At 48.9% G+C, this 26,173-nt stretch overlaps 2 protein-coding genes and 1 long non-coding RNA gene across 3 annotated transcripts; 1 reads left to right on the forward strand and 2 right to left on the reverse strand.

Annotated features, from left to right (window-relative positions):
- Positions 1-3,663: 3,663 nt before the first annotated feature.
- Positions 3,664-11,949, reverse strand: TIFAB (TIFA inhibitor). The gene is made up of 2 exons (XM_001105096.5): positions 11,777-11,949; positions 3,664-9,501 (listed from the first exon to the last, which is right to left on the reverse strand). The coding sequence occupies exon 2, from the start codon at positions 9,489-9,491 to the stop codon at positions 8,877-8,879; it is 615 nt and encodes a 204-aa protein (XP_001105096.4). The 5' UTR covers positions 9,492-9,501; positions 11,777-11,949; the 3' UTR covers positions 3,664-8,876.
- Positions 5,877-6,612, reverse strand: DCANP1 (dendritic cell associated nuclear protein 1). The gene is given in 2 exon segments (XM_078005217.1): positions 5,877-6,444; positions 6,446-6,612. Coding segments are annotated over 2 exon segments (735 nt in total).
- On the forward strand, positions 8,750-25,360 carry LOC144341543 (uncharacterized). The gene is made up of 3 exons (XR_013418544.1): positions 8,750-9,302; positions 22,231-22,341; positions 22,455-25,360. It is a non-coding gene; the product is annotated as an uncharacterized LOC144341543 (long non-coding RNA).
- The last annotated feature ends 813 nt before the right edge of the window (positions 25,361-26,173 follow it).

A 26,173-nucleotide genomic window follows, 5' to 3' on the forward strand; every position in this document is an offset into this window, starting at 1 on the left:
GTGCGTCTCTTTCCAATTCCACATTCGGTGATGTCATTTTGATACCTTGAAATTGACCGTGGTAAGACAATTTACATCACGGACATCAGCAAACACATAATCCGAGCTCCCCCGCCACTCAGAGAGCTGCTAAACATTTGCCAGCACAATTCTGACTATAGAGACTGGCAAAATAAAGTATGCAGAGCTCCTGGTGACTTTCTCAGAATCGCTCGGCCATGCTGAATGTCTTCCATTCAATCCAGTGCTTTCTTCATCAGACTTAGCTGTTCCAACCTTCCCGGGAACTTGTGGCCATCTCTTACGGCATGCATCCCTTTACCAGAGCACTCTGACCTTCCCAGCATGCTCCCCTACCATTCCTCTAGTGGGGTCACTTCTCTGCTTCTGTTTTCCCCTGAGCGGAGCCAAAACATTCATGCTGGTGTGTAAAGCGGGCTGAGAATCTCAAGTGGAAGTATTTTCCCTTTCTTTAACTGTGGAGCAAAACTCACAGCTCATAATTATCATGTGGTTTTCTAACCAACACTTAATCTGGGATGCTTGACAGAGCCCAGAGGCAGGCGTATGTGTGTGTGTGTGTGTGTATGGATGGATGTGTATATGCAGGTGTGTGTGTGTGCATGCAGGTGTGTGTGTGTGCATGCAGGTGTGTGTATATGCATGTGTATGTGTGTATGTGTGTGTGTGTATGGATGGATGTGTATATGCAGGTGTGTGTGTGTGCATGCAGGTGTGTGTGTGTGCATGCAGGTGTGTGTATATGCATGTGTATGTGTGTATGTGTGTGTGTGTATGGATGGATGTGTGTATGCAGGTGTATGCATGTGTTTGTGTGTATGCATGTGTGTGTGTATGTATGGATATGTGTATGCATGTGTGTGTGTGCTGGGGAATGGAGAGGGGAAGGAGAAGTCAGACCACATGAGGCTTTCTGATGTTTTGACTTGAATTCTGCACTGCAACCACAGACCCTGGAGGCCCAGGGGAAGAGGAACGTAAAACTGAAAGACAGAGACCCCCGAAGATTAGCTTCCCGCCTTGGCCTCCAAGAGTGTCCACAGGGGACGACCATGTGTTTCCCAGTAATGAGGCCCAGCACTGGATCTGGAAGCCTCTAACATCAGGCTTCCAGCCTGCCTGCTTCTAATACTCCCGGGGCAGCTCTCCAAGTTTGGGAGCTCTGGACCTCGTGCGTGTGTTTCTGAGTGGTGAAGGGCTGGGTGGTCGTGTCGCACCAAGGAGACGAGGCCCATCTGGAAACCGGAAAACCTGTTGGCAGGTAGCAGAGGGACGGGGTGTGGGGCCCTGCATGGCCCTGCTGGAATTTGCCATGGGCTTCCGGGCTCAGGGTCCCCTGGATACTGTGGTTCCATTCACTGAGCAAGACCACTGACCCTTCCTCTTCTCACTCAGAGCACTTACTTATTTAACGTGTATTTTCCCCTTTTTGTCAGGAACCGTATTGTGGTTTGACTGAGGTTCTTCTCAGAGCTTTGGCCCTAGTGGTCTTCTTTCACTCCACCCAAATTCTTCCTCTCAACTCTCTCTCCTGTCAAGAGAGAGGACTGAGGATCTACTGTGTGTAGGTGGCTGCTCATCTACAGACATGTCCAAGATGGCGTCTGCCACACGCAGGGCTCTGCCTGCCGGTGGGAGAGTCCAGCCAACTGGCATGTGAAATGGGCCCAGCCCTGCACCTGGCACACTCATGTTGTGTTTTTCATCTTCACAGAGGTGAGGTAAGTACTCACAGTATCCCCATTGTATAGGTGAGGAAAAAGTGGCTTGGGGGAGGAAGGAAGTTTCTGGATTCTGTAAGTGGAAGGCAGTGGGATTTGGGCCTGTTGGCTTCCTGAGGACAGGTGTCTCTGCCCTGCCCCCTGCCTATCTCAGGGGCTGGTGTTCAAAGCAGGGCGTCTGGGTGAGTTGTGTGTGGGCCCAGCCAGGCTGTGCCTGGGTCTTCTCTGTGCTTCACTCTGTGGTACTTGCCCTCCTCCCTCCCTCCTTACAGATGTTGAAGGTCACATAGGTTGGGGTGACAGTGATGGTGGGGATCTATGTTTGCCCCTCAGGGGTCCCTGCATGGTGGAGTCCTCTGCAGTGTGGCCTCCCCGTCCTTCTCTCCCTACTTGGCCACCCCATGGCCCCAGGCGAGGCTGAGGGGCATTGACATGGCCACGGTCTCTGTGCTGGCCATTTGGCTGTTTGTCCTCAGGTCCACGGCTCTCTCGTTCATCCCCTGCTCTGTACTGCGGGAAAGTCGACCCCCACAGGCTGCATTTCTCAGGCTTGCTGGTCAGCTTGCCTCTGGCTGGCTTCAGCCAATGGGGTTGGGGTTGGGGGGCGCGAAGAAGAAGAGAAGCCAAGGTATTCCTTCCTCTGTCAGCCTGTCAAGTAGAGTCACCTCATCAGCTGCTGGTGGCAGCTGCCTCTCATCTGTGGCTCCTATCCCTCTAGGTCCCAGCTTCCTTAGGGGCCTCCATGGTATTCTAGCCCTGGGCTGGACATTCCCCACTGTGACTCCAGAAACACTCCCTTTCAGTTGCCCTCCAGCCTGGAGCCAGCAGTGGGAGCAATCTCTGTTAATCTCTGAATTGCATCCCTTATTTGGCTTCTCGGTGATTCCATACCCAATTCCCTGAATTACATTTTTTGCATACTTAGACCGGTTTTTGCATTTCTGACTGGATCCTGAATGATAGGCTTCCCCTTAAACAAGGTGACTTAATAGGGTCCATGTTCCCAACCCATCTGTAGCGAGCCCTCTGAGCGAATGACGTCATGACAGCCCCTGATCCCTCAGAGAAGCAATTATGGAAGCCTCGTGTCTGGCTGCCTGGCTGAGGTCTCGCTCTGAAGACCCCTGCCTCTGCCTTATTCCGAAGACTCCCACCTCTACTCCCTGCCTCCACATCTTTAAAGGAAAGCGAGGCAGACATCGCAGTCAGGCCCCCTTCCAGCAGTTAGAGTGCTTGGCTCGGAGCCTGGGCCCTCCTGCCGGCCTTGCTTGGGACCTACTGCATGTGAACTGTGTTGTCAGGTCACACACAGGGAGGGTCAGAGAAATGGGAGAGGCCAAAAGGGAGTCTAGAGCCTCCTCCACAGCCCCAGTCTTCACAGGTTTTCTCCTCGTTCCTGGACTGATTTGATTTGGATTCAAATCTGCCTGTACTTGGACTCCTTCCTGGCCAAATACCTGGAGCTGGGCCCTTTGCTGCAAGCACCCCTTAAAGAAGCGGGCACAGTTGGGGAATGGAAGGCATTTCCTCTGGAAGGAAAAGGCAGAGGAACCAGTAATGGCCCAGGCGTGCTGATATCCTTGCTGGGGTGCACATTTTTGTGAAACGAGCCCCCTTGCCAAATGGAACTCTAAAGCTCCTTCAATTCACATGCCTAGAGAAGAAAATAATCAAACTCTTCTGTCAGGGATCACCTGGCTCCCCACATCCCCTCACTTAGGATGTTTTATTCCCACTGGAGCATGTGATTGGAAAACAAAGGTAAATGGGAGCAATTGATTCCCGGATCCTTTTTTTTTCCCCCAGCAGGATTAAAGCTGCCCCAGCCATAAAGAGTTTACAAACTCTAAAGAAAGATAATAACTTCCCTTCTCACGGCCCGGTCATGGGGAGGCAATGCATGTTTCCAATCAGCTGAGAATGTAACTCAAATGGTAGGTTTTATTTCACTTTAATCCGCCTGTGAGTTCACGTTAAAGGTAAGAGGAATCACAGCCCTGCAATTCAAATAGAGTTCATTAAATTCAGCATCTCCTTTTAACTGGGCTGGGTTGTTTACTACTCCCCACAGTCTTGGATGGGCTTTGAGGGTCTGGTGCGGTGTCCGGCAAATGGCTGGAATGCAGGTGAGGCTGCCACCATGAAGGAAGCTGGAGGGAGGAGCTGTTAACCTCATGGTACTGTGGCGACATCAGCCACCACTACGTGTCATGGGGTGGATGCTGAGGAAGAGAAAACAGAGAAGAGCTGGAGAAGCTCACACAGTAGATACACTGGAAGGCAGGTGACCTTGCTGGCAGCCCATTGCAGGGGGCGGTGGAGGTGGCGATGTGCTGTCCCCACCACATGGAGCTTGCTTGCTTCTGCACACCTCTTTGCTGGCTGCAGCCTTGCTACTCAGTGGGCGGTTGTGGAAAGAATCGGTTCTCGGTTCCCATCCCAACTCTGCTATTTAGACACCGGGAGACCTGGAAACAACCCGTTGACAAAGTCTTGCTCTACACGTTTCTGCAGTGACCGTCCATTTGAAGGGATAGGGAAATATTCCCTCAGTGTCCTGCAGTGAAACTGTTGAAACCACTCCTCCTATGAAACTCACTCCTTTGGGTTAAGCATTGCCTTCTCGGCCCTTTCCTGTGTGGATGGAGTGTTGGCACAGTGAGGCGGATGTTGCTAAGGGACGCATCGGGGTGTTCTGCACAGGCTGGCCTGCATAGCCCAGGGGTGGAGGGAGGGGTCAGGCTAGAGCCTATGGAGATTTGGTGGACAACAGGCCCAGGCTCAGTCCAGCCAGCCCAACCTCTGATTGTTATCCTCAGAGTCCCTCCAGGGTCTCCTTGGCAGGGGCTGTCCCCTATGAGCCTCTGCAGGGGACAGGAAGTGCTGACTGAGAATTGTCTCTCTCACATGCACCCTGTCAAATCCATAAACCTTCCTCAGCAGTCACCACACAGAATCCCAAAACCCCAGGGTTCTGCTTGAGTTTGAGCTATACAGGCTCAAGGACTAGAAGGAAGCACCAGCCTTGTTCTGCCCCAGCTAGAGGGTCTGTGCTGCCCCAGCTAGAGGGTCTGTGCTGCCCCAGCTAGAGGGTCTGTGCTGCCCCAGCTAGAGGGTCTGTGTTGTCCCGGCAGAGGCCTATAGGAGGCAGACACATTCACCTCTACTTCCTGTCTGCCCATGGCTTCGTGGTCTTCTCACCCCAGCTGGCCAACTGGCTTCCCACCACTATGGGCCTTGCCCTGTCCATGCCGGGCCTGATGGCCTGGCTCAGACTTTAGCATCTAAGGATACTGCTGCCTTGACCACCAGAGCCCCACCTGTCTGTGCGTCTGTCCTCTGTTCAGCTCTGTGAAGGCCACCAGGAACACAAGAGTCAACAACCCATGGCCTTTGTCTTCAAGGAACTTGAGGTCTCACTGGGCAGACAAGCACGGAGTGAGTGCTCCACCACGGGCCTCCCTTCCTCCAGGCTGTAGCCAGGACTATGCTGTCTAGCGTGTCTGCTGTGACTTCCTCACGGCAGAGCCCCACACTGTGGCTGCTTATGGAGCATTTGCATGTTTCCCTCAAGGGGAGGCTGTGTCTCTCAAGGACAGCTTGGGAAGATTCACATTCTTAGAAAGGCAGAGGAATGTGAGTGTTAAAATACCTTAAAGGGCAAGGAGGTGATTTCTAGATTTCCAGACAATGTCTCAGAGAATTGTAGTGCTCTGGGGTATACCTGAATGTAACCAATGTAGCTCCTTTTGTGCCTGCGTGTAGACTGAGTCCATGTGTCCACTTGCATTCAGTTCCTCCCACCAAACTGGACAATGATAGCTAACCCTGTTGACCCTTATGTCTGGGTGCCTTAAATGTGTGATGCCTCAAATTGACCTTCACAATGACTCTAAGGAGGTAGGTACTGTGATCTTTCCCAGTTTCTACAAGAAGAAACTGTGGCACAGGGAGATTCAGTCACTTGTGCAGGATCACAGAACTATAGTAAGTGGTCATGGAGGGGGACAAGAATTCTAACCCAGGCAGCAGTCTGACCAGAGGGCCCTAGCTTGGAGCAGCGTTCATGTGCACTGTGTGTTCATGTTTAGTGTATGTCTGTGCATACCTGTGTGTGTGCACATGCACACATGTTCACTCAGACGCATGGGCTGCCCTGCGGTGGGAGCTGAGAGAATGCAGTGGAGGTTGCTGGGAGGAACTCACCCGCCTGCTCCGGTTGTCTGAGCAGGTGAAGGATAGTGATATCAAGTGCGAAGACCAGGCCCTGAAGCCAGCCTGACGGTTTCAGCTGTTAGGAGAAAGTGAGGGTGGGTGCCATGGATCTGATGATTTCAGTGATTTTCTACTCAAGAAAAATGAAGTCTTGGATGGGCAGAGCTTAACTGTCTTAAAAACTTGGCATAGGGCAAGGTGTGAGTTTCCCGGGGAGACTGTGTGAACTGTGAACAGGTAGAATCTGAAACTACAGGCCAGATGTTTCGTGGCTCCCTCCCGCCTGGTCTGACCTGTCTTCCTTCAGCTGCTGTGCAGTTCATCCTGGGTCCCTGAGGGGCTCGCAGATGCTTCACTCCAAAGATCTCAGTTGCAGAGTCCCCTGTGGAGGAATTGAACTCTCTCCTCTCTCAGGACTCCAGTTGGCAAGGGTCTGCTCCTCCCTGGAGGGGAGAGACCCTCACTGAAACCCTGGAGAGGGCCACTCGGGGCAGCAGCTCATTCCCAAAGTGTCTGGTGGAGCCGGGGAGTGGCACCCTGGGGACTCTGGGGTTTCCCCACCAGCTCCTCTCTCCAGTCTTTCGTGTCTGGGTGCAGCCTCCAGGCCATGGCTCCTTGAGTTCTGTATGTGGGTTGCTGCTCCCACAACATGCATAGTTGGGGGACCATTTTGGTCGGTGACAGATCACTGCTGCCTTTCATCAGACCAAAGTACACGTGGCTTCTTCTCCTTGCCAGCCCTACCATGGCATCTCCCATTACACTAACCCTGCCTATTGGACCTTCTGATGCAAGGAACAGATTAAAATCCCCTCCTGGTTGCCCACCAGGTCCATGGCTACAACTAAATCCCTAGTTGGGGCGTCACAGAACACAGGTAAGCCCTTGAGTTCTGGAGCCAGCTTACTGGGGCATGAGTCTTCCTTACTTCCGTATGGATGGTGAGCCCTCCTCTCTCAGGTCTCATGATAGCAGCTAACCCTTATTAAGTGTGTGCTGGGCACTGACTGAGTGCTTTACAGGTGCCACCTCCTAAGGCCCTCATAACTCTAGCAGGTAGTAAGTACTATTATCTTACCCATTTTCCAGAGGGAGAAATAGAGGCAAGAGCAGAATAAGTCACTTGCCCAAGTCACATAGCTACTGATGGTGTGATGTTGGGCAAGATATGTAATGTTTCCGAGTCTCAGTTTTCTCATCTGTAAAGTGCAGTTAATACCATTGTCTATCTGGGGTGTTATGAGCCTTAAACAGGGTAATATACATAGCACCTAGCAGAGTCCTAAGCACATGGTAGGCACTCAACAGGCAAGGCCACTTAACAAGAGTATGTGAGCCCAGCTGGAGGAGAGAGAAAAATACAATGACTATAGCACTAATCACAGTAGTGATCAAATAAGTAATGCACTCCTGAATGCTTGACTTTCCTGAGCACAACGTAAACTCCCTGAGGGAGTTTGCCTTACTCACTTCTGGTTCAGTTCCGTGGCTTTGCACAGATCTGGCACAAGGTGGGTGCTTGGTGAAGGTTTGCTGAATGAATGAGGAACTGCTTTGGGGGTCCAAGGGGTCATTCACAGCATCAGATAGCCCCTTCCTAGCCACCCTGCTCTCCCTGCCTTGTGGCTGTGATCTGAGTGTTTTTGCTTCATTCCTGTTGGAGAGGAAGCTTCCCAAACCAGGGCAAGCCTGGGTCTTGCCGACCTCTGTTTTCCTCATAGAGAAGATGTTCAGGGCCTGTGAGTGAAGTTGGACCTCCTTGTAGCTTGCCCTGGGTGCAAAATGATCATCCTCTTGGGCAGAAAACAGAAATTGCTGGCAACTACAGACCCAGGGATTCGAGTCAGCCAGGGGAACAGGGCTGTGCCCTCGGCGCCTCAGATTCCTGGGAGAGTGGGGTCTGGGATCATGGTGACCGTGTAGATCCCTCCCTGCATCACACCAGTGAATGCTGTTTCTAAACCACACTCTCCCCTTCTCAGCATGGCGTGGCAAGTGGCTGCTCCCCTTATTCACTGAGAAAATCCTCCCACCTTTGGCGTGCCTGGCTCCTAACGAGTCCCTTATTTGGAAGGAACACCCCCACCCCCTTTGGTGTGTGACTCACCCTGAGTGAAATAACTGCTTGGCTGAATTCTTACACAATCCCCCACCCCATCCGCTCATTCTCTGAAGACCTTTGCCCTCAAGTCAGCCAAGGCCTTGATCCAGAAGTGACAGAGAATGGGGAGTGTGAGGATGAGGATGATGATGGGGACAATGAATTTCCAGGCAGGCCCAGCTCCCAGCTCCCATCCTCAGGAAACCCTGAGCCCTGCCTGCATCTTTTCCAGAAATGTGAGTCCCACCTTTCCAATTTCCTCTTACACCTCGTCTATATTTCTCACCCCCACCTCTGCATGACAGCGTGGCGTGCATGTGGCCCATCTGGGGATCAGGGAATCCTATTGGGTGTGCCAGCTTAATGAAATACTTGCAGTTTATTAAACTCAGGCTTTCCTAAGCCCCGCGTGCCTGTGGGTATTTGAAAGCTGAAGGTAACACCAAGCTACCACAAATGTAATTGTTACATGTGTCCACGCATTCCTGGTGCAACCTCAAACTCCCGCTCTTAAGCAGCACGCAAAATGAACCACATAAAGTAACTCCTAGTCAGACAAGAGGGGGAAATGTGTGGAAATGCTGAGAGAGGCTCCCCAGAACCCCTCAGGGCCTCTAAAAGTATATGAAGTTCCCATTACTTTGCATAACTCTGGCCACAGAGGGTGCTTCTCCACCCCGGACTGTTTGTTCAGTGTTTGCAGAATTGGTTCATTATGAGCAAGGCAGCCAGTGGGTTTTGCTTGTCAAGCTTGCATGATGTAGTTCAAATACTTCAAGTCCTGTTTCATCTAGCAAAGACTTGCTCTAGTGGCAGGGCTAGCAGAGTGTACTGTCTGGGGGTTCCCTCTGGAGCTGTATTTCTGTTCCTCCTCCAGGTCTTGGCTGGGGAGGGCTGTCCCAAGTCTGGGACGGGCCGTGGAGAAACCCCAGGCAACCTGAAGTCTGCTGCCCTGAACCAGGGGGAGGCTGCTCCTGGGAGATGCCTTCCCATTCGTCAGTTTCCTCAGCCTCAGGTCTGTAAATCAGGGGTGAAGGGCTGACACGGAAATAGCAGACAAAGGCCTCCAGGGATGTGCCTTCTTCTACGCGAACCAGCATCTGGATGCCTGAGAAGAAGAGCCTGTTGACGGGACTCAGGGTGACCTGCTCCAGGTACCTTAGCATCAGCCCATTGACCCACACACAGCCCTTGCGGCTCAGGACCTTGAGGCAGAAGGCCAGCATGGCACTGCCTTTCTCCAGGTAGGGCTCCAGGGACAGGTGACGACGGGAGAGGTGGGGGAGCTGCAGCTGGAGGTGGGCGTCCTGCCCCCGTCCGAGCAACAGAGGGCTGGTGTCATGCTGCAGCCGTGGTGGCACATTGGCAAAGGCAGATGGGCCCAGCGTGGGGTGGTACAGGCTCACTTGCAGGATGGTGAGGGGCTTCTCCATGGATGAAGGCCTGGGAAGATGGAACATGGACACACAGGCTCAGCTTGAGTCAGAGACCTCTGTGGCTCCCTGAGCCCAGACACAGTTGCCCACCTCAGGGGCCCTGTGCCTGTTCATACAATCACTCTGCCCAAGCCAGGATGGAGCCAAGGCTGGAACTGGTGTGGAAGGTCATGAGCTTAGTCTGTCTCATACTCTGAATAGAACACACCACCCACTCTCTCTGACTTCTGGATTTCTGTAATATAGGTATGTCTGTCCTTGTCTGTGCAAGGGATCAGGCATGCTGGCTTGCAGGGTGGGGCTTTGGTAATTTTTTGGTTATTTGGAGACAGTTTGGCTCTGCTTCTTGGAAAAGAAAAGGTAGACAGACCAGCTACATCTTCCTTGTATCTGACAGTTACACAACAAACCCTTGCTGAGTCCTCCTTTGAGCCGAGCAGGGAACCAGCTGCTGGGGAGAAGCGGATTCAACAACAAACTGAGCCCTGACTCTTGGGAGCACCCACTGGTGGAGGAGAGAGGTGTCTGTAGCACCAGGATGTATGGAGGGACACAGAAGGGGGAGGCTTAGCCATAGTCCTGGCCACCAGAAAGGCTGCCTAGAAACCCTAGTGAAGACTAAACACAGCTAGCACATTCCAAGTGGTTACTATGGGTACTTGGTGGAAGGCCACTTACAATGGCCAGCTTTGTTCCTGCATGGGTTTGAGGAACACAAACTCTGCTATGTCCACCAACGCCATGTGGCCCAGGACCTGCCATCACCTTCAACAGGAACCAAGGGTTGAGCAGATTTGAATAACTAATTATACATTCTCTGGGTACCAGGCTTTTGCTCACATTATTTCTTTCCTAAGAAGGTATCTTCTATTCCAAACTCTGTGTCCAAGCACTGCCCATGGTTCAAGGCCCTGCTCAAATGTTACCTCTCCTGTGAAGCTCCCTTCCCTGGGGAAGGTGACCTTTCACTGCCTCTGACTCCCACAACAGGGAGAATCCCCCAGGACACCTGGCCAGCTTTATTCCCCATTCATTCCATCTTTGCATTTCATGCCCAAGTTCTGTGGGCCCTTGTCCTGTCTACCCTGAGCTCCTCTCTTCCTGTCCCTGAGGCCTCCCGAGGACTGGGTGTGGTCTGGGCTGTGGTTCTTGCTGTCCCATGTCCCACTGCCCCGTACAAATAGGGTTAGGCCACCATAAATGTCCAGGGACACATTTGCCAAGTGGCTGAATGAGAAGCCCACACACACACACACACACACGGTGAAATCACCCAGAGAGACCACAAATAGGATCAGATCTCAAAGGCTGTGTGGGACAGCGAGCCTGTTGCAGGTGGCTTGAACCCAATGTCCCTCCAGGTCTTGAACCTTTTAGATGCAGTAGGTTAATGGCTGGGACCTTTTAGTCTGATAGTGAGGGCACCCTTTCACTATCAGAGGCCTCAGGGCACCCTCTTTCCCCTAAGGCACAGACACATGTATGTCTCTGTCCACACCCGATCTGGCCATAGTCTGAAGAAAGCCTCTCTTTTTTCTTTTCTTTTTTTCTTTTTTTTTTTTTTTTTTTGAGATGGAGTCTCGCCCTGTCACCCAGGCTAGAGTGTAAGTGGCATGATCTCAGCTATGGTAGCCTCCGTCCTCCAGGTTCAAGGGATTCTCCTGCCTCAGCCTCCTGAGTAGGTGGGATTACAGGTGCCCGCCACCATGCCCAACTAATTTTTTATTTTCAGTAGAGACGGGGTTTTGCCATGTTGGTCAGGCTGATCTCAAACTCCTGCCCTCAGGTGATCTGCCCACCTCAGCCTTCCAAAGTGCTGGGATTACAGGCGTGAGCCACCACGCCTGGCCAGAAAGCCTTTTCTTGAGGTGTGGGATACAGGCCGAGCCCAGGACAGGTGGGCTGGGCAACCATGCTGTCAGGCCTGGCTGGAAACTCAAGAGTTCACTCCCAGAAACTAATCTCATGGCCCAGAGACCCTGAAAGAATTCCTTAGGAAGAAAGATTCACTGTTGCTGTGTGGCCTCACTCTCTGCTCCACTGAACCACCCAGAGCTAACAGAAATCTCCCACCAAAGAGGAGCCCATCCATGAGAGGCTGTCCTGTGTCTTTTGGATCCCAGGTATTCTGGGGAAACAGAAACCCAGCCCTACAAATCCAGCCTTTGGGATGAGGCAGGAGGAAGACACTCCAGAGTGTGTGTCTCGGGGGAGCCCTCCTCCCAGCCCCACCAGGCCTTCCCGTCTCCCCATGGGTTCAAGTCCCTCTGGCTTCCACTTACCTTATTGCCAGGGCACATCTGACTCTAGTCCTGCAGCTGTGAGCTCTTGGGAGGGAGTAGGCTGGTTTGGGTAGGGCTGGGGAGGGCTCTTACGGCTATGGTTCAGGAACATGACAGAACATACTTCAGTTTTGTTGCATTCTTCCTTTTTCCCTTTAGGAAAGAAAATAGAAGTGTAATTTTTCATTGCAGAAGTGCTATTCCACTGCTGAGAGTTTGAGAAACCCCAGCGTGGGGCCCCGTCTGAGATAGATGGCGTGCCTTCCTGGGTTTCAGTTCTGCTAGCCTCTCCTACCCCACCCCCAGGGACCTTAGGACTTGCACCCAGGGTATCTGCAAAGTTCCTCTCCACCTGCCAGTAGGATGGGGTCAAAGCAGTCCAGGCATGTTAGAAAAAAAGAGCCTTTTGGGACAGAGGGCTACTGGACAGGAAAGCCCCCCTGAGTGTGGGAGAATGAGGAGAGCATTCTGGCTGGATAGAAGTTGGCCAAGGAAACTGTAGGCAACATGGCACTTCCCTGAGGGTCTCAGGAGAGGGCAGGGCCTGGGGACGGGGAGGATGGAGAGGGCAGTAAATGGCCACTTGTAGAAGATGGTCTCTCCTGCAGAACAGCGAGAAGGCAGTCTCTCGTGCCCACTCCCCATTGCCCGAGCTATGCTTGTTTGCATGCAGTTTGGAAGGGGTGAAAATGGTCGCATGTCCAGCACTGAGGGCTCTGGCTGTCCTGGAAGTGGCTAAATGTGAAGGTACTAACCCTTCACATGGCCCAGAAATCCTTAGTTCACCAGTGTGTTCAAGTCACCTGCATTATCTCCTAGGAGTTTTATAGTTCTATACATACATTTTAATTTTTATGACACGTGTAAGGTTTGTGTCTAGATTTTTTTTTTTTTTTTTTTTTTTTTTTTTTGCTTATAGATGATCAGTTGTCTCAGCACCATTTTCTGAAAAGACTGTTTTTTTTTTTTTCAGTGTTTTCTCTTTACTCCTTTGTAAAAGATTGGTTGACTGTATTCATGTGGGTTTATTTCTGGGCTATCTACTTTGTATCATTGATCTATTTGTCTGTTTTTTCACCAATATCATACTGTCTTGATTGCTGCAGCTTTGTAGTAAGTCTTGAAGTTGGGTACTGCCAGTCCTTCAATTCTGTTCTTCTCTTTCAATTTTGTCTTGGCTCTTTTGAGTTGTCTCTCCATATATACGTTAGAATCAGTTTGTTAATAGCCACAAAATAACTTGCTGGGATTTTGATGAGACTGCATCAAATCTATCAATAAAGGAGGGAAGAACTGACATCCTGACCGTATTGAATCTTCCTATTCATGAACATGGGATATCTCTCTATTTATTCAGTTCTTTGATTTCCTTCATCATAGTTTCATGGGTTTCCTCATATAGATCTTGTACATGTTTTGTTAGGTTTATACAGAAATATTTCTTTTTGAATATTAATGGAAATGGCATTGTGTTTTTTATTCCAAATTCCACTTGTTCATTGCTGGCACATAGGAGAGTAATTGATTTTATGTATTAATCTTGTATCCTGCAGTCATCCTTTAATCACTTACTAGTTCCAGGAGCTTTTTTGTCAATTCCTTTGGATTTTCTACATGGACAATTATGTCATCTGCAAATAAAGACAGTTTTTTTTCTTCCTTCCCAATATGTATACCTTTTTTTCCCTTTTAATCTTACTTCATTGGTTAAAACTTGTTGGTTAAATGATGTTGAAAAAGAATAGTGAGAGGGGACATCCTTGTCTTATTCCTGATCTTAGTGGGAAAATTTCTGGTTTCTTATCAGTAAGAGTATGAGGTTAACTGTAGGATTTTTGCAAATGTTCTTTTTCAAATTGAGAATGTTTTCATTTATTCCTAGCTTGTTGAAGATATTTTGCTCTAAAGTAACTGACAACCTAGAATTCCATACCCTGATAAAGAATACTTCAGAAATAAAGATGACATGAAGTCATTTTCACCCAAAAACTGAAGAATTTGTCAACAGTACACATACTCTAAATTCTAGTGTTCTTCAGACAGAAGAAAAGTAGTCCCAAATGAAAGCATAGAAATGCAGAAGAAAATAAAGAGCAATGAAAATGGATATATTCATACAAATCAAAGTAATATTAACCATATGAAAAATAATAATAATGACATTTTATTTTTGAAACTTTTGTTTTAGTTTCAGGGGTATATGTGAAGGTTTGTTACATAGGTAAACTTGTGTCATGGGGGTTCGTTGCACAGGTTATTTCATCACCCAGGTATTAAGCCCAGTACCCAATAGTTATCTGTTCTGCTCCTCTCCCTCCTCCCACTCTCTACCCTCAAGAAGATCCCAGCGTCTGTCGTTTCCTTCTTTGTGTTCATGAGTTCTCATCATTTAGCTCCCACTTACAAGTGAGAACATGTAGTATTTGGTTTTCTGTTCCTGTGTTAGTTTGCTAATAGGACGATGGCATTTTAAAACATGTTTAGAATATATGTATAATTACATGACAACAATAACATCAAAAGTGGGAGGGGTAAAAATGTAATTATAGTGTCCCAAGGTCCTTGCATTGTCCAGGATGCAATAAAACTACAATTTAAGGTAGACACTAATAAGTCAAAGATGCATGATATAATCTCTAGGATAATCAATAAAAGAATAATAATGTCTTAGTGACAAGCTAATAGATGGGAAGTGGAGTGATACATTATCAATGACAATGAAGACTGAGAAGGCTTGGAAAGGCACAGTGGAATAGGGAGGACATCCAGGTAGGGAGGGTGAGGACAGCCCCAGACCAGGCCTGCAGCTGGGTTAGGTAAAATTGAAGGGGAGAAGATGGGCTCTGGCACTGACTCTTCCTGGACAGACACTGACGCATTCCAGTAGCTCACCTCCTGCCTTCCTCTAGGCTGAGGCACTTGAGACCCTTCAGCATGGTGGCCTTGGAGGCTGTTTCCTCTAAGGATTTCTGACTCTGCTCTCCTCCTGGGGGTAGGCTGCTACTCTGGAGGCCTCGCTGGTTACACCTGGGCCTTTTCTGACCACCCTGAGATCCTTAGGGCCAGATGCTCAAATAACTGACCTGGAAGCTCAGCAAAGGGAAGTGACCAGCCAAGGTTACACAGTAAATCTGTAGCACAGCTGGGTGAGGACTTAGGTGAGCTGACTCCCAGTCCTCAGGCCTAGCCACAATACACCTCCACAGTCCAGATAGCTTGATAGCTGTGCCACATACTCCCTCTGGGTCATACTTGGGGCCAGTCTTATAGGTCTGGAAACAAGTGTGGCTCCTGGTTCCTCAATAGCAAGTTAAGCAGAGAGGTGGGGGGTCTAGGGGGAGGGCAGTGAGGGGCAGGGCTAGCCCCCACAGCCACAAGATGTTTGGTAGCAAACCAAGCAAGACAGGTGACTGAAGCTCAGTGAAGTCCCCATCATGGTCTTTGCATTTCTCCAATTGCCTTTTCTTGTATCCTTCCCCCAACCCCTGTACCCTGGCTCTTCCTGGTACTGGGGAAGGGTGGGGAGCAAAGCTCAGATCACTGAGAAAATCCTCTTCTGACAATTCTTGGGGACTTGCTGTGACTCCTTCTCTAGGAACCTATGGAAGGCAGTAGTAACCTAAAGGAGTGGTTCTAAGAGCATGCCAGACCTGCTGTTTGCTCTGTGCAGGAGAGGAGCCAAGTACAGGCGAGGCAGCTAGAATGACCAAAACCCCGAATGGCCACTCCAAGGCAAGAAAGAAACCATGTGCAGGCTAGGCAGCTAGACTTGATCCTGAGCCTCTTGCCGGCACCACAACCCTACTCAGTGCAGTGATAGACAATGAATGACTGAAAACGTGAATGGCTACTCCAAGGCACTTCAAGGACTGCAAAGGCACATGGATGGGGCTCAGCCTACTGTGTGAAGGTGGCTGGCCATGCTCCAGAGCCTTTCCTCTTATCAGTCTCCCTGGTCCAAAGATCACCTGGCCTGCTGAGTGTCCCTAGACCCTGGGAAAGGACCTCATCTTTGGGGCTCCAGTCTGGGCAAGACCTCAGTGATCCCTGGATATTTCTGCCCACCAGCAGAATAAGGTAGTGGGCAGAAGCTTGGTAGGGAGCTTTGTCATCCCTAGATATGTGACCTCAGGCAAGTCCTATCTCCTCCCTGGGCCTGTTTTCCTCCCATTGCCTTCTGTTGCAATTGTGAGTCATGAGGGGAGGGCTACGTCCATGCTCACAGCCCTGGTGTGGGAGGGTGACTGGGCAGAGGACATGTGTTCATGGTGCCTGTGTCTTTAATAACTTGGGTCACAGCAGTTTCCAACCAGAAAGAGAACTGAAACAACCAGGGAATTCCCTGGCAAGGAGAAGTCCTGCCCAGGCTGCATCTTTTAGAAGCCAGGAGAAATGCCCCAGGTTTGTGGGAAGGAGTATGCATACACAGTGCTGGTTGTTGGCTTACCAGAGGCGGATAGGAGCTGGAAGTCTCACGAAGGGAGAGTGAGAGCCCAAAAGGGCGAGAGCTGGGGAAGTGCCGGTTTCACTCAGCCTGGCCCCCTTGGCTAGGACAGTCTCTGGTTGTGTGTTGGGCATCTGGTGTTGGGATCCTGGGGCATATTACATCAGTCAGCAAATGTCCCCCATCATGTGCTCAGGGAGGGCTCAAGGACAGAACAATTGCCTCCCCAGGCAACCCCTGAAACTCCCACCTCCAGGGCTTTCTCCAACATTAGACCAGTGAGGTTTCTGCTGCCAGACGGATTCAGGTCTGACTGAGGCTTTGCTCCTACATGTAACAACTCAAGCAAGTTACGCAGCCTTTCTGCACCTCAGTTTTCTGCTCTGTAAAATGGGGACAAATTGCTGTTGCTGTGAGGACTCGAGATACGTGGAAAGTGCCAAGCATGCGGTGAGAATTGATAAGTGAGAACTGCTCTTAGTAGAACCCTTGGCAGTAGAGTAAAAATGCGCCCTGGGGACAGGGGCTCTCAGAGGAGACTTAACAACGCACACACAAAACCTAAGTTTTCGGACAGCTCCTGTTTTTGCTTAAAATAAGCATGGCTTTAGAGTTGAATTCCTAATGTGCCTGAGTTTCCTATAAATTCCATTTTAGATTATAATAAAGTAAAAGGAATTCTCCAAGTAATTGCTGGGACCTGTGTCCTTGACGTCCAGGAAGGCTCTCCATCTCACAAATGAGGAAGCTGGGGCTCAGAGCAGGTAGTTGACTTGCTCAAGGTCATCCTTCTGGGAAGTTTCAGAGCCAGGATTTGAACACAGTCCCTGAGACTCTTGGGCTTAACCATGAAGCTTTCAGGCCTCAAATGTAGGGGGTCTCTGGAGTCCAGCTGCCTGGCCTTCTCAAAATGTGTGCTCCAGCCCGCTGGCCACCAGTGACACTCAGCGGAGAGTGCTTGGTTCCAGGCCTAGCAAGCTAATGTGGCTGCCCGCTGAGTCCCGATGGCCTGTGGCCACCAGGTGGCAGCATCACTAAACCCACTGATCCTCTCTTGGGTCCCAAGAGGGAGGATAGTTTGAAAGGTTGGGGAAGCCATGGCAGGAGGTGGCGCTGGAGGAGGCAGGGGGGGGGCGGTCCTCCTTTCTCTGACTCAGAATGCCCTAAATGGACCCCAGGTGCATCCACACCCAATCCCCTCCCACTCATAATGAGCATGGAGCTAAAAGTAGGAGTCAGAGCAGAGGCAGGGGAAGCAGCCATCGTAGTCACGGGCACCAGGACAGGAGGCTCAGAGAGGTGAAGCAACCCGCCCCAGGATGCAGATTGCGTGCCTGCAGAGCGAGGATGCACAGCCACTACCTGTCACATCCTCCCCAGAGAGAGGGACCCAGTGGGGAAATGCACCCTAAGGCTCAGCCCCGGCTGACCTGCTGCATGGGAGGCTCTCAGCATGTGGATGGAGCTGTTGTCACTGTGACCATCAGGACAGAACGCTGCACCCTGCTCCAACCAGGCCCTCAGGGAAGAGAAAGAGCCTTGGTAACTCCCAGGGATGGGGGTTGCCATACACATGACTGTGGACCCCAGGAGGGAAACCTAACCCACCAGGGGTGAGAGGGGTCACCGGGGAAGTCCTCTTGGAGGAGGATAAGCTGGTGCTGGCTCCTGTAGATGACTAGGAGTTGTCCAGCTGGCACTGCTGGGATGTGGGATGGTGCCCGGTGGAGGGAGGTCCTGCTTCTGGAAAGGCTCTGCCTTGCCGCCCTTGCCTAGTAAAAATGGTGACCACAGTCAGGGTGTGTTTGAATTTGAAAACAACAGTAAAGTCCCACTTAGTGACTCCTTGCTGTGTTCTGGCAAAACCCTTGTAGGAGTTACCTTGTTGAATCACCACTACAACTCCCAAGATAGATTCTGTAGTAATCTTGTTTCACAAATAAGAAAACTGAGGCACAGTTAGGGAAGCAGCTTACTCATGATAATCCAGATATTAAGTGGTAGAGCTGTGTCTCAAACCCAGATTTGATCCCCAAATCCTTATCCTCAATTCCTGTGCTCCACGGCCACCTTAAGGGGCAAGCCCTTTCCCCACCTCCTTCTGCTAATGGAGCTGGAGTGGTGATTACTTGGGATTTGACCAACTCTACCAGGCTCTGGCCTGAGCCCCAGCGGGAAGCATATGACTATTGAGGTGGCGCTTACTGATGCATTCCCCTTCAGAGTGCTGGCTGGGCCTCCTTGCAGAGGTGGGGCTGGCCAGCAGGACCTGTGTGGCCTCTACTTGCCAAGGAGCCAGGGATGGTGGGGGGAAGAATCCCTAGGAGCTGCTGCCATCCCGGCCCAGACTCCCTCCCCTATTCTAGGCTTCATTGCTAAGCCCGATTTCATTATAGTGCCAAATTGCTAATCTATGTCAATTTCACTATTAATAAATGCCAAATCCAATAATGACTGGAGCCCTGACTAATGCCTGGGGTAGGCCTGGGGAGAGGATGCCTGGTAATTCTCACAGGAATGCTTGACTTTTACCTCGGGTTGGGGAGGTCAGGCCACAGGAGACTGGTGCCCTTTAGCCCAGCAATGAGCTCATACCTCCTTTTGTCTACTGAGCTGAAGAGGAGACCCTCAGGCTGCCTGAGGAGCAGGGACTTGGAAGAGGGGGAGGCATCCTACCGCCCTGCCCTGAGGGTGGTTTCCTCTACCTTCACCCACAGCATCCAGACCAGCAGAGGGGCCAGAGGGCAGGAAGGAGCCCTCACAGAGCGCCCAGCTCCACCTCCTCCATGGAACGTACTTTGTGGCAGTGGCTTTACCTCTCCAGGTCTCAGTTTCCTCAACTATAGAATGAGGATAATTGTGCCTGCACAACCTCCCTTGCCTTATAGCCAACATCTCCATTAAACACTTTGAAAGGGGTTCACTTTCCCTCGGTCAAAAGGATTTGCAAAGAGCTTTTTTCTTTTTCAGTCAAAAACTTGGATTGAAGAAGCAGCTTGGGTTTATTTAAAGGACTCAGCTGGCCAGGAAACATGGTCTCAACATAACATAACACACATTGAACATGGGCTTTTCATTTTTAAGTAGGGTGAAGCCTGGCATAAATGCATTTTACTAAAATTTAGGAATAAGGCATATTCTGGAATTCGTGTGTCTTCAGAGGCAGATTTCTAACATACCATGCAAGCAAACCCTTTGTGTGGAGAGTTAGGTGGTTCCAGGCCTGTAAGTACTGGGTACAGATCTGAAAGGAGGAGGAGAAGAAACAGCTGGTCTCTCTGCAAATAGTACCTTTTTGTTTCAATTATGGTAAAATATACATAATACAACATTTACCATTTTAACCATGGTTAAGTGTGCACTTTAGTGGTATTAAGTACATTTGCATTGTTGTACAATCTCCAGAAGTTTTTCATACCCATTAAACAACTTCTCACTCCCCCTACTTCTGGTGACTACCATTCTGCTTTCCATGAGTTTGACTAGATACCTCAGGCAACAAAAGTTAAAAACAGATGAATAGGACTCTATCAAAATTAAAAACTTTTGCATCCAAGGACACAATCAGCACAGTGAAAAGACACCCATCTATGGAATAGGAGAAAATATGTCGTAGACTTTATACATGTAAAATATAATTGGAATCATACAGTATTTGTCCTTTTGTGACTGGTTTATTTAACTGAGCAGAACATCGTTAAGATTCACCCATATTGTAGCATGTATCAGAATTTCATTTCTTTTCAAGGCTGAATAATATTCCTTTGTATGTCTGGACCACATTTTGCTTATCCTTTCATCCATTAATGGGCACTTGGGTTATTTCTACCTTTTGGCTATCATGAATAATGTTATGCACATGGGTATACAAATATCTGTTTGAGTTTGAGTCCCTGCTTTCAGTTCTTTTGGGTATATATCCACAAGTGGAATTACTGAATCATATGATAATTCTATCATTAATTTTTTTTAGGACTTTGGGAGGCCAAGGTGGGCAGATCACTTAAGCTCAGGAGTTTGAGACTAGCCTGAGCAACACGGTGAAATCCCCTCTACAAAAAAATAAATATAAAAATTTGCCGGGCATGGTAGCATGTGCCTGCAGTCCCTGCTACTTGAAAGGGGCTAAGGCAGGAGGATCACTTGAGCCCAGGATTCGAGGCTGCAGTGAGTCGAGATCATGCCACTGCACTCCAGCTTGGGTGACAAAGCGAAACACTCTCTTGAAAAAAAAAAAATTGTTTTCCACAGTGGCTGCAGCATTTTACAGCCCCACCAACAATGCACAAGGGTTCCAACTTCTTGATATCCTCATCAACACTTGTTATTTTCTGTTTTTATTTTTTGGACAGTATACTAAAGTGTATAAGGTGATATCTGATTGTGGTTTAGATTTGCATTTCCCTAATGATTAGTCATGTTGCACATCTTTTCATATGCTTGCTGGTAATTGCATATCTTCTTTGGAGAAATATCTATTCAAGTCCTTTACCTATTTTTTAATTAGGCTATTTTGTTATTGTTTTTGAGTTGGGAAAGTTCTTTAGATATTTTAAATATTAACCCTTTATCAGATCAGTGAATTACAAATATTTTCTCCTATTCCGTCAGTTGCCTTTTCACTATGTTGATTGTGTCCTTTGACACACAAAAGTTTTTAATTTGGATAGAGTTCTATTTATCTATGTTTAACTTTTTTTTGCCTGTGCTTTTGGTGTCATTTTTAACCAGGAAATTATTACTAAATATAATATCATGAAGCTTTCCCTCTGTGTTTTCTTCTAGGTGTTTTATGGTTTTAGGTCTTTAATGCATTTTGAGACAATTTTTGTATATGGTGCAAGGTAAGTGCTGTGGTTTGAATGTTTGTGTCCCCCCAAAGTTCATATATTGAAATCTTAACCCCCAAAGTGATGGTGTTGTTGATAGGAGGTGGAGCCCTTAGAAGGTTATTAGATTAGTGCCCTTATAAAGGAGACCACAGGGAGCTCACTAGTCCTTCCACCCTGTGAGACTGCAGTGAGAAGTTGCCATCTAGGAGCCAGCAAGTTGGCCCTCACTAGAAACAAAATCTTCCAGTACTCTTACCTTCTTTTCTTATATCTCCGGAGGCTGGGACGGCAGAAAAAGGAAAACACGCTAGGTGATGAAGGTCTTTTGTTTTCCTGTCTCTGCTGTTCCTAGCCTCCGGAGCTGTAAGAAATAAATTTCTCTTGTCTCTAAGTCACCCAATTTATGGGAGTCCAAATGGACTAAGTAAGGGTGCAACTTCATTCTTTTGCATGTAGATATCCAGTTTCCCTACAAATAGTTATCTTAAGTTTATAATTGAAGATCACAATTTACCAGATTTGACTATATTTGGTTGAGTAGAATATTTTACATACCTTAGTTACAATGCAAAATAAAAGCATTCAAATTCACCTTGCAGGTTTTATTAATTTTATATTCCCATTTTTATATTGTTTAATAGGCATACTCTTTTTTTTTTTTTTTTTTTTTTGAGACAGAGTCTCACCCTGTCGCCCAGGCTGGAGTGAAATGGCACAAGCTCGGCTCACTGCAACCTCCACCTCTCAGGTTCAAACGGTTCTCCTGCCTCAGCATCCCAAGTAGCTGGGATTACAGGCACCCGCCACCACGCCCAGCTATTTTTTGTATTTTTAGTAGAGACGGGGTTTCACCATGTTGGCCAGGCTGGTCTCAAACTCCTGACCTCCTGATCTGCCTGCCTCGGCCTCCCAAAGTGCTGGGATTACAGGCGTGAACCACCGCACCAGCAATCCACACTCAGCAGTGTGGATTGTTTGTAACAATATAAATCTCAGGGAAGTGTTAATGAGAGGATGGATGAATCTTCTATGCCACAAGCTCCCTGCCAGGGCTTCTGCCATTCACTGCCCATGAACTGGATTCTGTGCCACTCGCTCACTGAACTTTCCCAAGTGTTCCTGGTGTCACATATTTTGAGGGCAAGGGTTATGTGATTATTATGTTTTTCTTCCCCCAGCATGGACTTCTACACAAAGCTGTAGCCAGACCATCACTACGAAACACCGTTTCTAATGAGTTTGGGTCGCAGACTCAAAGCCCACGAGCAAAGTTCCACGTTCCCAATACGGTAGGTGCACAAAACCCAGAGGGTCCACAGCGTTTCTGGACTTTTGTATTTGCTCCTCATTTAAAACTCTTTCCAGAAGGCTGATTCATTATAATGCTGGCTAATACCCACAGGAACACTGAGCTCCACTGTGGGAGCCTGAGGGGCCTGTGCTGCCCATGCAGAGTGTCTACCGCCTCCCACTGCCTCTAACACCTTCAAGCCATCTCTTGAATCTGGAATAGTCATCGTGAGCTGGAGGCTTCCTCAGAAGAACCCTAAAATCAAGGGGGAATCTGGTGTCAAGAAAAATAGCCCAGCCCAGCTTCACAGCTGTGTGAGCCTCCAATGTACCCCAGGAAGCTGCCATTGCCATGGGTAGCACAACTTGGCTTGATTTTGCCAAAACAAAGGAAAATCCCTGCAGTAATTTCTGTGAATCTGTTTTGCAAAATTGAATTGTCTGCTTTTAATTCCCCTATACCAGTTAAAAAAAAAATTGGAATTTAAAATCCAGTGAATGACAGAAACCTCACTTTGGAGTAGATGACAGACCCCATGTGACCTGGGGTCTGGGTTAGAGAAGTGAGATGCTGGGACCTTCCAGGGAGTGGCGGCTTTAGTGGTAGGCTCCCTAGGCTTTGGGGCTCCTGGACCATCCCCATGTGTACATGTGCTCTGAACCCATGGGACTGATAGATGACCACGAACAGAACAGCAGCGAGGCAGGAGCCTGATGCTTGCCATATTTCAGCTTCAAGACTCTGCCCCACATGCCTCTGAAGCCAAATTCCTGTGTGTTTGTTTGTGTTTCCCGTGGGGCTCCTGGATCTCTTCCCAAGGAGGAGGCTGGGCCCAGAGAGACCCCAGCTTCCTCTGACACAGCCCTGGGCGGCTCTGCACCAGTAGGACAAGTGCCATAGGAGGAGGAGTCCTGGTGAACTGCAAAATCACCCCTGGGGGTGGAGGAGGGCTTCCTTGAGGAGCTGATGCCAATGCTGAGTCTTGAAGAACTGGTAGGGGTGACTAAGCTGATAAGGAGAAGAGGGCATTCCAAGAGGGGGACTTTCCCGTGCAAAGGAGCAGAAGTGTGAGAGAGCCAGTGACCCTAGAAGACTACAGGGAATTGGATCAGGCTACTTCTTCCTAAGCTGTTGCAGAGGTACTTGGAGTTTCTGCTGTATTAGCCCTGAGCCCTCTTGGGTCTTCCCTCCAGTCTCTCTCCTGACTCCACCAAAGCCCTAGAGGACGGATGATGTGGCATGTTGACCTTCATCACCTAATTTGTTTTCCTGTCTCTGCTGTCCTGAGTGTCCTACATCTTAGGGCACAGCCACAGTCCCTCATAAAACATATGCAGTCACTGCCCCCAGGACATGGGACGCCATCAAATTAAGGAGGCCAAGTGTCCAGCTGTAAGCTTGGGATATATCACATCTAGATAACCTGAAACCTGGGTCCTTTGGGAGGCCATGTGGCTCAGTGGCCAAGATCATGGGCTCTGGGGTCAGGGAGACTGAGTTCCAATCCCCACACCACCTCTCATGAGCCAAGGGGATCAGGCAAGTCATTTAACCTCATGAAGCCACAGTTTCTCTTTGCAAAATGTCGACAGAGTAAAGATTAAATGAAATTGTGCTTCTAAAGCACAGAACATGGAGCCTGTTAGAGTGAGAGCTTAACCCATTTATGCCTGAGGTTGCAATTTTTTGAATTTTTGCAATCAGATCTTGGTAATGACCTTGAGCAGTAGGATATAGATAATTCCCACATGCTTAGTGTTCCAATAATGGAACACTAGGCATAAGTGGGTCAATAGTATGTTGGTGCAAATGTAATTGTGGTTTCGCCATTACTTTCAATGGCAAAAAGTGCAATTACATTTGCACCAACCTAATAACTATCCACCACTGTGATCTGTATTGATTGACTGACTGCACCTGGATGAAGAGAGACAAAGTGGCAATCTACTATTTTGTCTTTTCAAGATTCACTACATTATTTCGTTTTACTAAATTTTTCTCTCTACATATTCTCTCTCTTTCTCCCTCTCTCTGTTTTATTGAAAACTCGCATCTCAAGCAGTGGCTTAAATAAGAGTCACCTAATAGGCCAAGTGTGAGCAGCCCAGGGCCCCGATGGCCGCTCCACAGTGTTGACAACCCAGCCTCCTTCCCCCTTGCCATGCTGCCCACCCTAGAGCATTGCCCTTGCCCATGCGGCCTCACATGGCTCACCCCCACCATACCCACATCCAAACAGGGGGAACGGGCAGGGGGCAAGCATGGAGCACATCCTTTCCTTCAGAAGACGCGTCCTGGAAATTGCCCAATCACTTCTGCTTGCATCCTGTTGGCCTTGTCTCAGGGAATGTCTAGTCCTAGCTGTCAGGGTGGCTGGGAGCTGTGTGATCAATGACAAAAGGAGGGTTCTATTATTATAGGAGAAGGGGAAACAGATACTGAAAGACAACTGAGTCTCCTTTTCCCAGCTGAACTGCAACTCTTCAAGGGTTGGAAAGACTTCTCAAACTTGCACCTCACCCCGTTGGGCTCCCCGGCTGCAGATTTGTTTACCAAGTGAGACTGATTGCTGAGCTGGCTCCACAGAACTGCTGCATTGAGAAGTGCCATGGTCAGTCTTCCACGTCCTCAGAGTGCAGAACAAGAGCCAAGAGCCAAGGACAGCAGCATGAGGCTGGGGTGCTGCTGTGGGGAAGACAGCCCCGAGAGAGAGGACTGGGAGCTGGAGAAGCAGATCAGCAGCAATTGGGGGATAGCTGATGGACAGCCTTTGGATACACAGAAAGGGATGGTGAGAGGGAGGAAATTTAGTTTTTGAGGTTTTTTAATTTTTACAATCAAAATATGCTCTGAATGTTTTAGTTCTGTTCAATGATTGAGGCTTTTAAAATGAAAAGCTTTGTTTTATTTGTATGGCCCATTTTGAAAAGGTAACATATTCACATAGTTCACATTTTTTTTTCTTTTTCAAAATAAAAAGTAGAGAGGAAAGTCCCTCTCTCACTCCTCCCCACAGGTAACTGCTGTAATGGTGTCCTGTGCATCCTTCCAGAGAGTCTTGATGCGAGTACAAGCACATATGAATCTATATTCCAGCCACCCCACTCTGTTTCCAGCACTGTCTGCCACCTTGCTTTGTGAAGGTGTCCTTAAGGCCAGCAGCTCCCATTCTCCCCAGCAGTTTCTCACTTTTAACGGTTTTCTCCCTGTCCTATGATATTTCACAAAACGAACCCAAGCCATGACAATAAATATTTCATACCCTGCGCGCATGACATGTTTCACATATGCTTTACAAATGTGCGTCTTCATTCAGAATCGAATGTTGAGGCAAATATGTCTTTTCCACATGGCCACTACTATAATATAAAAAGCATTTTCCTCCTCCCTCTGCCCCAGGGGGAAACTATATCATGAAAATGGAAAAGTGATGAGAAAATGAGCAATCCTGCCTACAGAGCTCTCTCCAAGTAGTTTTCCAGAAGCTCCCTGGGACTGCATCACCTTATGAACCGTAAATCACCAACTGGGCCTGGGGAACTTGTCACCCAGTGGTTCACTGAGTGACATTGGCTATTTCTTTTTGTTGGCCATTGACCTGAAGGGTGTCTGCTGTGTACGTGTTGGGAACCTACCTCAGAACCTGTCATTGGTGTTTGGCCTTTGGCTGTCTGCCTGCAATTGGCTGGCTATGGCATGGGATGGGCACATACTTTGCTATGGGCCCATCTGCAGTAAGAAGTGGCTTGTAGAGCTGAAGAGGTTCTAATTGAGGCTCGGGGCCATCGTGGCTCAGCCATTTGCAGGTAAGTTCTACTGCTGCTGGGATT

Source organism: Macaca mulatta, chromosome 6 (assembly GCF_049350105.2).
Source record: "Macaca mulatta isolate MMU2019108-1 chromosome 6, T2T-MMU8v2.0, whole genome shotgun sequence".
NCBI lineage: Eukaryota > Metazoa > Chordata > Mammalia > Primates > Cercopithecidae > Macaca > Macaca mulatta.

Excerpts from the sequence above, each read along its gene's own strand:
- TIFAB (XM_001105096.5), bottom strand. The coding sequence starts at position 9,491 with ATGGAGAAGCCCCTCACCATCCTGCAAGTGAGCCTGTACCACCCCACG.